The sequence below is a fragment of the Ambystoma mexicanum genome, chromosome 7p, assembly GCF_040938575.1.
Source record: "Ambystoma mexicanum isolate Mex_15411 chromosome 7p, UKY_AmexF1_1, whole genome shotgun sequence".
NCBI classification, from domain to species: Eukaryota; Metazoa; Chordata; class Amphibia; order Caudata; family Ambystomatidae; genus Ambystoma; species Ambystoma mexicanum.
The window spans coordinates 719695076-719707318 of record NC_090939.1 but is presented as its reverse complement, the minus strand read 5'-3'; the positions used below and the strand labels follow the sequence as shown (position 1 = coordinate 719707318).

At 42.8% G+C, this 12243-nt stretch overlaps 1 protein-coding gene across 6 annotated transcripts in view; it reads left to right on the top strand.

Moving 5' to 3' along the window:
• Positions 1–12243, top strand: part of CTPS2 (CTP synthase 2) — a 2467148-nt gene that overhangs the window by 1953825 nt on the left and 501080 nt on the right. For all 6 annotated transcript variants that reach the window (XM_069636801.1, XM_069636799.1, XM_069636802.1 and 3 more), the window contains one exon: positions 3375–3471. In XM_069636801.1, coding sequence (XP_069492902.1) covers positions 3375–3471 — 97 coding nt within the window. The remainder of the gene's footprint in view (positions 1–3374; positions 3472–12243) is intronic.

Genomic DNA, 12243 nt, shown 5'->3' with positions numbered 1-12243 from the left:
ACACAGACTGACCTATTTGATAGACGAAGAGTTGTTCACAGATGAAGATTCAGATGACACAGTAGTATTTGACATAAGTCTTACTTATCAGCTACAAATTTGGAACAGAGAAGTGCCACAAAGAATGTCATTAGTAAAAAAAGGTACTGTCTCTCCTCCTGGAAGATTTTGCACAGGTACCAAGCATATAGCGCCTCGATGCCTGTGGGCTGCAGTGCACTCTACAAATGCAAAATAAATAAATAAATATTGTGGACCAGTAATCCATATGATGTAGGACTATTAAAAAGGAGTAGGTGCATTCACGATTAAACTGAAGGCAGGAGCTATCATACCACTAGTGAGACACTACCCAATGTCAACAGTAGCAGATTAAGGTATTTATGATACCATTTCTGCTTTATTGCAACAAGGGATTCTAGTGCCATCAGAATCCGCATGTAACAAGGCCATGTACCCAGTGCAATAATCAACTCGGGGGTCGCAGAGATTTATTAAGGATTTACGCCCCCTAAACAACATTGTTGAGGCAGAATTCCCACTGGTTCCTAACACAGCCACACTATTGTGCAATATCCCTTCAAAGCTAAATATTTTACAGTGAATGTTTTCAAAAATTGTTTCTTTTTAATCCGACTTCACGAGGCATAACAAGACTTGACTTAGTTTTCCTATTGCAGCAAAATGTGAAAACATACAAGATTACCTCAGGGATACTGTGAGCCACCCTGAATCTTTAACTCAATGCTGCAGATGAATTGGTTGTTTACCTGTAACTGTCGTTTTCCAGCATTGGTATCTTTCATAGACTCCCTTGTGAGGCTGCTCCTATCAGGCAGTCAGTCACTTGACTAGAGGTTTGAATCGGAAGATGGCTGCCGTGGGTTGAGCTAATGTCCTAGCTACCTAATTGGTTTGGGAGGAAAAGAACCAAAATGAGGCGAATAGGTTATAAACTGAAGGCATTGTAGCTCATTGAGCAATTTAATTGCTGTATATCTGACATTATATAAACTGGGGGATTCCTAGTCTGACAACGGGGAATAATTCAAGCATGTGGATCTATGAAAGATACCAATGCTGGAGAACTACAGTTATGGGTAAGCAACTAATTCTTATGCGCTCTGCTCTGGCACCTATTTGTGACTTCATGAAACTAAAATGTAAGTCCTCGCCCATTGCTTTTTCCAAGTACCCCGGACTAGTGATCAGTTTCTTTCCAGACTCCACCTCAGGAAGGACCCAGAAGGTTCATTAGTGTGCTACTCCGCTCATGCTTTGTGGGGCAAGCCTATTGTGTACTGCACATGGCCTAATCTCCACACCACATCAGAGGTGCCTCTCTCAGTGCCCAAATACACCCCTCAGTCAGAGTTCCCATTCATAGGGCATAGTGCCAATGCTTCAAAAGAACCCCTTATAGGTTCTAAACTGTTTCTCGCGTGGAGGAGATGCCAGAGAGGGCTAATATCGTCCCCCAAGCTGAGGATCCTGAAAGGCATAAAATACTGGCTTCACCTGAATCCTCTAAGTCGAGTGTCATGAATTTGTATGAGGTGCTGAGTACTTAGGCGAAGGCCCCTGATAGGGCATGTGGTACACCAACATTTCCTTACAAGACACTCTCTTACGACCCACTCTCTTATGAAACACACACTTACAACACACACTCATATGACAGACCCGAAACATACTCTAACAACACACTCACTTAGTATACATGCATTTATACCACATGCACTTAAGATACACACTCTTACAACACACATTTTTCATATTTATATAAAATGTATTGCAGAAGTACATTGTGTACATGTATGAACTGTAAAACCTTTATACACCAGATTTACCACACCAAACACTCATATGCCTTACACCATACACTCTTCAGACACATGCACTTAGGAGTCACACTTATGACACCCAGTAACCTACATATATAAGTGATAGAAGACATGTGCTTAATTAATGGACATTGTGTACACAAACTCGACACATATGTGTATGAAATGTACATTAAGTACATGTACACTGATATATGTATACACACTGACATCAAAGTCAGGACTAACTTTTATATTAATTTTCATGTGTTTAGAAGACAAGATGTAAATCATGTAAATATTTGAAATGTAAACCGTATGGCTTTAATGCCATACACTCATATTTCGATAGACTCATAAAGCAAACAGTCCTACCACATACACTTATCTAACATACACTCATAAACTCATACGCCATATGCAAAAACACTGATATTAAATATGAATCCATTGAAAATGGTCTTGCACTGATAGGGGCAGCTCCCCAGATGACTTAGGTAAGGCTTGTTATTTTTGTACATTTTAAGAAGCCTGCAGACGTGCATCTTGTATTCACATGTGCGAAAGGTGATCTAACCAGCTGCGGGTTCACCCTGCAGGTTCCGGCACCACCATCCACTTCAAGCGGCATGAATGAACTTGTGTGGCATGCCGTTACCTTCATCATATTTTTAATCCACATATGGGAAATAAAGAGCTTCAATTACAAAGGTACTAATGCATGCTGGTTCATTTCAGTTCCTTTTTTAAATTTCATTTATCAGTTTACAGCAGCTCATAATGGGAAAATATAATAATACCAATAGAACCATTAAAATATAGAACAGGAAAAGAGAAAGAATAACTAAGTAATATGTTAATAGTTAAAGCATCCTAGTGGAAATGTTACATTTGTCAAATCTAGTATTTTAAAGTTCATTCACAATGTTAGTCCATTTCTCAGTAAATACATATTGCCTACTCAGCTGTGGTTTCCATAGTAGATCATAATTTCATTCATTAATGCCCAAAAGGACTTTGCACCACTGAAAACCATTATTTGGGCGAATAATTAAGCACACATTCAAATCATTCAACGAAACTGAATATAACTCCTAGATTCTTTTGTGCATATAACACAAGCAAACATGTTCATATTTTATCCAGAGCACCTACTGCGGAAAAGCCTGTGTTCACGGGCCAACATTGTGTTCCTGAGGCAACAGCTCCCTCTAGCAGTGACAACAGGCTGCGCATGACTGCATCAAACAAATGTACAGCTAGCCTAATATATTTCCTAAGGCAACAGCTTATTTCTTTAGACAACAGCTCCCTCTAACGGTGACAAAATGCAAAGCGAGCAGTCATTACTGCACATGACTGCATCGGACAAACATACATCTGGCCTTTTATTATATTGTATGATAAGACATACTTAGGTCGAGCTTGAGTGCACATGCACTTTGACACATTTGGACATGGAAGACTTTGAATATCTGGTGTACATCATTCACGATGAGTTACAGTTGCCCTTTTATGACACCTCACAACCTTTTATTAATTTATTAACAGGTAATTGATATGCCAGAGCACCATCCAGGCGATATGGGAGGAACAATGAGATTGGGGAAAAGAAGAACTGTGTTTAAGACAGACGACTCTGTTTTAAGTAGGTGATTTGACTTGCTGTCTCATTACTGTGATTTGTCATGACACAGTGAATATGCTTCTGTACAGTTTGTTTTTAAACGCTTCCTTTCTTGAATGCTGACATTTTAAGTTTTAGTACAGCTAATATAAGTGTGTCACACATTACAAGTGTTTCCTCCTTAAATACGATCATTTAGTTCTAACAACATTTGTCAGGATTAACGAATGCACAAAAAATGGGAAATTTTAAATATGCTTTAGATTTTACATCTTATTCTTTACTTTTTAGCTAGAAATATTTTACTACTGTACACATAAAAGGGCCTTTGTTATCATTAGATTGTGGTTTTAGTTTTTGATGCTTTGCGAATGGTGGTTGGCAAAGAAGAGATACATGATGCACCTACTGTGTATTTCATTAGTAGCATACACGTTCTGTCGATTCATTTGGTTCTTTAGTTCCTTACTTTCTCTCCACACCACATTCACGAGGAATACATTGTGGATTCACAAATGTTTATCTATACATTGTCACAAAGTTGATGAAGATATGGTTCAAACAGACCCCAAAGTAATTAGTTTAAATATAAGTTGTGATAACCCTTCTCACAGATGTTGTGTCCCCTGCATGCCTCTGTGGACAAGCAAGGGGGTGACTCAGGTGGGCCATTTGCCACCCATAGCCAGTGGATATTGGGTCTGCAGCAGTATGGAGAGGATCCCCTCACTGCACTACCTTGCTCTCAGATGGTAGGGCACAAATACAGTGGCAGCCCTCATGATAGTCCATGGAGATTAGACCTTCCTCACGCCTCTAACCAGGTAGGGCAACCTAACCAGAAAATCTGCCCCCCACCTTGACCACTTTGGAAATCCTACAGAGTAATCTTAGTGCACTCCTTCCTTACTTGAAAGATCCTTGAACTCTCCCTGAGCAGACCCAAATCCATAATGTGTATTAATAAAGCATTCCCTATAAGGGATTTGGTGTCCTTGCACTCATCAAGAACAACATTTATTCAGTTACTCTTGCCACCTCCCCCCGCACATCAAAACAAAATTCCTCTGAAAGTTTGTGAGTCCTGTGGTTCCCTGGTACAAGTGTATTCCAGGATTCTGGTAGACATCGATTGATAGGTTAAATAACCACATTTATAAGTATTCTCATTTTTGGACATTCTAAGAGTGGTGCCTGCTTCTACCATTAATTTTGCATTCTTTATGCACAATTTTGAAGCCATAGCACACTGACCTGAATTATTACAATGTCCAACTCCATGAAAGGAAAATAAAGAATTTGTAAGGAAGTGGGAACTTATTCTTAATAAGTGCTCGTTCGATCTCATCCTGCTTACCATAGAGCAACTACCGCAACAGTTAAATCATATAGCTAAGGAGATTGACAACATTCAATCGGAACTTACAACCACTTTGGGGAGCAGAAGAAATGTCCTCCATATTAGAGGATATTAACAACAAAGTAGAAGGTTACAAATCTGAAATGGAGAATCAAAAAATATGCATGTTTAAGTGTGACAGGTATGATTACTTGGTTCAAGAAGTGTAAACTTGGATGAATAAGTATAGATATCAGAAACATACCATGAAACACTCAAGCTCTAGTGAGTTTTCGAGCTCTGACACAGATACAAACATTGTAGATCCAAATGTAAGAACAGAAGATAGTCATTCTGCACAAGAGACATCACAATGACAGGAACCTAATAGAGCTGACCAGGCAAGTGCTATTCTACCTATACCTAGATCTAGTTCTTTAGAATGAGATACACAATAAAAAGAACCTGGAGAGGCAGGAGTAAAAAAAACATCAAGAGTGAGCTTAGAGCAGTTGTCTGTCCAGGAGAACCTAGTCAGTAAAGGATAGTTCTGGGACTTTTTTTTTATTGTCCCTACGGTTCGGCCATGTGTTTTTAAGCATAAATCGGTAGATCGTAGAAAACTTTCCTATGGACCTTACCCGACTTTTCGTCCATTAACACACTCGAAATCAGCCGCAATTTTTTTTCTGATAATCCTATCATTTCCCCCCATCGCCCTGGCTCACCTGCTTTTGCGGCACTAAATCAAATCCCCCGCCCCTGAGCCTGACATCAGCAGACGCGTACCGCCCATTTCCCAACGCCAAAGCACGTTTCGTGTCAACAATCGCTGCGCCTCAGCTAATGAAGTGTCGCCATGGAAATGGCAGGACGCCTCTTTCCTCAATAAGTATAAACACACCGTTTCACAACACACAGCAGCAGATTTTCGATTCCATTACTCTCTCTGTGTTACTTTGAGTATTCTGTGACTCGTTTCTGTGCTCTGGTCAGCTACCTTCGCCGCTTCTAGGCCTTATGAACACCTGTACCATCTCTGTACATTATTTTACTTTCTTTACCACACAATGGCTACAATAATGCCGTATATGTACGAGCCCGAGTACACCGAGGAAGAACTACTGGAAAGGCAAGCACGCGAAAACGATGGGGATTCGGACGGCAGTTGGGAGGACCAGTCAACGGATGAAGAGCCTGCACCATGTCGCATGGACGGCGTCTCCACCTGGTGCACGTGCAATCGGTGCGAGCTAATGCCAACGGAGGAGGAGAACTGCTGCTGCCGTGAAAATCCCGGGTGCTTGGCCTACATTTCGGAAGGCGAGCCAAGTCCGCAATGCATCACCGAGCTGCCAGAGTTCAGGGAAGCCTGCCTCTCACGGACCGTGTTGAGGATGATGATGGTGCTTATGCACGAACTTCGCGGCACTGTTCGTCCGCGTAATCCGAGTAACGAGTAAGTATACTCTGGTTGTGATGTCAGTGATGCCACTACTATTTCATGGTCATTTCCCACATATAAAATTACATCTACATATCATTCGAATGCATGTAAATTGGTTCCATATTGTGCATTTTCTAGATAGAATTTTTTTCAAAGCAGAATGACATTATTTACCTGAATCGATAGTGATAAGAAAGTTTTGTCATTTTAATACAGTTTGCATCTTTCATTTTCACAGGTGGTACAGGCTGGTGGCCTATCGTTGCTTCACTTGGTGGCTTCACGGGAGGCTCGGACACCGCGTTCGGAGAGTAATACCTGCCTGTGCGGTACTTGCCATTAGACAACATTTCCCCAGCGACAGTGGACAATACCGCGGATTTTCCCTGGATGTGCTGCAACCGGAACTTTACAATGTGTAATGTTTATTATTTATGTTCAATTGAAATTAAGATCTAAAATAAAACCCAACATATATTTTAACAATGGTTGTTTTGATTTTTTAAATGAATCTAGTGTGTCTCCATTGAATAGTCTTCCTGTGCCTTGTCTTGTCACACCACATGTCTCCGGCCAGCATCCTCCCTCACGCTGGCCGCCCACCTTCAATCCACATAACCGTTGAACCCATATGCAGCAGACATACATATGTTATTTTGCGGGTTGGCATCAAGCCTCCCGGCCTTGCCTCCTCCCCCAAAAATACTTACCACACCACTTTGTTCAAGGGTTGGCAATAAAAGGAAGGCCGTTGGATTTTATTGATACAAAACATGGTTATAGGTAAATAATCCATATGGTTGATCATAATAAATCATCCTTTTGGGCACCGGGTACAGAGATGACCCCCTCTGGCCCGTGCCGCCTTGCCACCACAGGCCAGCCTGCTGCTGACTAACTGCCTAGGCATCCAGGGTCTCCAGGGTGAACTGTTAGATGGCCTCTCCTTGGTGAGGCCCTGCGGCAAACGAGTCTTGTCTGCACGACCACCGCCCCAATCCACCCCCCCCCGCCCTATCAAAGGCAGAAAGGCAGTTCGCACCGGGGTACTTGTGCTGGCAAGTGGAGCTGTCAGGGAGCGATAAAGGCCAAGAGGTGCCAAAGACCATGTACACTTCAAAGTGGTCTATAGAGCATGGGTTGTTGTTCCCATGTCTACCTCCAGACCCCGTGTCTCCTGCCAAGCATCCCCCCTCACGCTGGACGGCCCTCTGCAATCCACATAAGTGTGTCTCCATTCACGAGTCTTCCTGTGTCTTGTCTGCACGACCACCGCCCCAATCCACCCCCCCCCCGCCCTATCAAAGGCAGTTCGCACCGGGGTACTTGTGCTGGCAAGTGGAGCTGTCAGGGAGCGATAAAGGCCAAGAGGTGCCAAAGACCATGTACACTTCAAAGTGGTCTATAGAGCATGGGTTGTTGTTCCCATGTCTACCTCCAGACCCCGTGTCTCCTGCCAAGCATCCCCCCTCACGCTGGACGGCCCCCTGCAATCCACATAAGTGTGTCTCCATTCACAAGTCTTCCTGTGTCTTGTCTGCACGACCACCGCCCCAATCCACCCCCCCCGCCCTATCAAAGGCAGTTCGCACCGGGGTACTTGTGCTGGCAAGTGGAGCTGTCAGGGAGCGATAAAGGCCAAGAGGTGCCAAAGACCATGTACACTTCAAAGTGGTCTATAGAGCATGGGTTGTTGTTCCCATGTCTACCTCCAGACCCCGTGTCTCCTGCCAAGCATCCCCCCTCACGTTGGACGGCCCCCTGCAATCCACATAAGTGTGTCTCCATTCACGAGTCTTCCTGTGTCTTGTCTGCACGACCACCGCCCCAATCCACCCCCCCCCCCGCCCTATCAAAGGCAGTTCGCACCGGGGTACTTGTGCTGGCAAGTGGAGCTGTCAGGGAGCGATAAAGGCCAAGAGGTGCCAAAGACCATGTACACTTCAAAGTGGTCTATAGAGCATGGGTTGTTGTTCCCATGTCTACCTCCAGACCCCGTGTCTCCTGCCAAGCATCCCCCCTCACGCTGGATGGCCCCCTGCAATCCACATAATGCCACGACATATACACGTCATTCATTCACAAACACACCCCTGTTTCGAATTCTTTATAACCCACTTCATATTTCTAATTAGAACTTTTTTGCGCTTTGCTAGTCAACCCGTGAAGGTGCTGGTTATCTGCTCTTCGTCTCTGTGAATTTCCGTGACCACTTCGAGGAAACTCGTCAGTTTGCAAACCTGTGAACTGCTCCCTGTTCTACGACAAGAAACTACTCTGATCCCTGCATCTAACTGTTTGTTCGTCAAGGTAAGGCCATGTACTATAATCATTTTGCGTCCAATTTCTTTTCGTTCAAGACAGTACATGCAAGGAACTAGTCACATGTTCTGAGTTTAGTCAAATTATCTTTCTATTTTTTTTAAGTTATTGAAATACTTATCCGCATGTGAATAACGTGTATAGTTCCAAGAACCAAAACGAACCTTGCATTGAACCTTTTATGTGTCATTTAATTTTTTAACACATTGGTATTCATAGAGAATTGTTGATCTTTACTTTTCAGAACTTTCCACAATGCCTGCCTGTTCCATTGGCGGTTGCCCTTCGAAGACCCATAATAAATCTGAAGGTACTATAATGCATGTTTTCCCTAAGACAATAGATCAGATAAGAGAATGGGTCCGATATTGCGGATATCCACCGTCTGAGCTTGAAAGTAGAGTCCTAGAAGTCTTTGCGGACAAGAGGGGTGATCGATACCGCATCTGCAGCAGGCACTTTAGCTCAGACATGTACTCCACATCATTGCTAATAAAGAAGAACACACCGCGAGCGAGGCGAAAATTGCTCTCAACCGCTATTCCCACTCTATTCGTCCACATCCCTCCACTGGTGAGTCAAGTTTACGTATTTAGCTCTCGGCCTTGCGGTAGTGTGTAGCATTAGCTAACAATAATTTCCCCATTTATGTATCCACTCAATATGAAGGCGGAAGATTCTCCATCCGTGTCGTTATTGCAGTCATCAGCCACTTCAAGCGCCTATCGGGTAATCTTACTTAGCTATTCTGCCACTGACTTGTTTTGGGCATGTAAATCAATAGTTTTAATTTATCGTGTGATTATTTTACCTAATGGTACACCCTTTTACTCGTCCTCTAGTCTTTGTTTTCAGTTATAATTATTGTTATCCAAAATAATGCAAGTACTGTCTTTCAGGGAGATGCTGAGGAGTCCAACGTATTGACGACAACCGTTGATGTCACTCAGATGCTCGAGGTACGTTTCCGGACAGTTCCATCGATGGAGATCATCAGATCTTGCATTCTTGTAGCGTGATTGTTACACACAATGTTTCTTTCGTTTTTAGCCATTGATATGTCCTTCTGTCGTCGCCCTCCTATGTGTCTTCTTTTTTCAATATTGTGTTCATTACTTATGAAAGTCCTATCTTTCAGGGAGTCGATGGAGCATTAGTCCAAGAAGAAGGGGGAGCATGCAGTTACGGGTCGGCGCAACAGCTTGCAGAAGTGTGCACCGCAGTTACATCGTCCCTTGATGTTCTTATGCATTTCGAGGTATGGATGCTGACAGTTCGATCAAGCGAAATCATATGACGTGATTACATCCGCTATACTTCCTTCTTTATTAACGCAAGTACTATGTTTCAGGGAGATGACGGAGCTTCTTCTACAAGAACATCACCCCTAGTAGTTGATGCAGATCTCTGGGTGGTGACACTTCCAACGATCGAGCAAATCGAATCATATTTACATATCCATTATTTATTTTAGACAACTGATCATGTCTATTTAGATGAGCCGTTGACGCCTGCACAAAGTTTATGTTCTTTTTAACAAGATAGAAAACCATACTAATGCAATTACTGTGTTTCAGGGAGTTACTGAAGCATCATCTTCAATAATATCATCAATGGAAGTCTATGAGGAGCCCGAGGTATGGATCTTGACAGTTCCATCTAACTAGATCAACAATGCGTGAATAATTGTCGTTTGAATGTTCTACAGAAAGCGTTCATTCGTGTTTTGCTATTGCGATGTACGTGGGTATTGGTCCCCAAGTACATTTTGTGTTTTCAATATTATTATACATACTAATGGAAGTTCTATGTTTCAGGGAGTCGATGGAGCGTCAGTGCGTGATGGATGTGCTTATCATGAAAATATAGTCGTTGCAGCGCAAGAGGAAGTGGAGACATGCACACACGAGTCGGAGCAACAGCGTCCTGATGTTGAAGTTCGAGGCAAGAAAGTTTCAAAGAAAAGAAAGCAAAAGAAGGTTAGTGTCCTGGTCACTATATTATGTTGTTTTTCACTGTTAATAGTTCAATACTGTTAAGTTGTGTTTAAACTGAACATCCCTTTTCCAATCTGTCCTCTAGTTGCGAGTGGGTGTACGAACTAGATCTACACAGACAGTGAAGCGAACGAGAGATGTTGCTTGTCAAACCTTTTGGCAGGGACTTGAGACTGGAGATGCATCGTGCCAATGGGAAGAATATGAAGTGATTGACAACGGAGCTATACCACCACCAGCCATTGATAGTGAATGTCCTCCTGGTAGTTCGGATGCAGTCGGAGATCAATTCACAGAATCCACACCCGCAAAAACTAAGACCGCGAGAAAGTTGAAGAAATTGTTTTATTCACCCATCCCCGGAGAAGGAACAGATGTTGCAATGGAAGAGAATGAAGTGGACGACAATGAAACACCATCAATATCACTGAACATAGCGGAAGACGATATCAGAGATTCTACCTTTCATGTGAGTGACATGTCCTCAACGTTACAGGCCGAACCAGCTGGGATGCAGAGTGACAGTATAAGGAAAGAGGCCAAATTCATTGTATTCGATAGTTGTTTGATTGATATTATTATTCGGATGAAATGTGGGCATTCGGTTGGTGGGGAAGTATGTGGGGAGCCATTGATTAATGTGACTCGTGCAATTCGTGGCACTAACCTTAAAATACATGCCACCTGTACAAAATATCATCCTTTCTCATGGTCTGCACAACCCATGCTGGGGCAACTGCCAGCAGGCAATCTACTTTGTGCAGCGGCTGCACTTTTTAGTGGTTCAAGTTTTAAAAAGTTGGAGTCTTTCTTTCAGTTTGTGGGAATCCATTTCATTGCGAAAACTCAGTTCTACAAATACCAAATCGATTATCTATTTCCAGCCATTAGCGAAGCTTGGAGAATGGAAAAAATGTCTATTGATAGTACATTCGCGGGCAAACGGTTCAGGCTAGCCGGTGATGGACAGTGCGACAGCCCAGGATTTTCAGCCAAGTACTGCACCTACCACTTTCAGGACATGGAAAGTAAGAAAATTGTGAGTTCGGTGGTCGTGTAGTGTCACAAAGTACATCCTCAGTGGCCATGGAGAAAGTTGGCTTTGCAGCATCATTGCAAGAACTACAATCGCGGGGAATGGTGATCGACCTGATAGCCACGGACAGACACGTTTCAATTGCCAAGACAATGAGAGAAGAGTACAAAAATATAAATCACCAATTTGACGTTTGGCATCTTGCAAAAACAATCAATAAAAAATGTCGGCTGCAGGTAAAAAAAAGATATGCAAAGTATTTCACAATGGTCCAAGTCAATCAGCAACCATCTTTAAAACATGTGGAGGGTCGTTCGAAATTCTACTGGAAAAATGGCGGTCAGTAATGTTACACTGTAGCAACGTTCACCGCTGGAACACGAACCAACATTTCCACAATTGTGAACATGGCCATTTGTCCACAGAGGAGGCACGGAAGAAGAAGTGGTTGATTGCTTCATCACCCACTCACAAAGCCATTGAAAAGATTGTATTTGATAAAACTATAACAAGAGATTTGAGGGGACTCACGGAATTCTGCCACACAGGAGATTTGGAGGTGTTCCACAATATGTGCCTAAAGTACAGGCCAAAACGATTGCATTTTGGCATGGAGGGCATGATAAATCGGACTCTTCTAGCGATCTTGGCA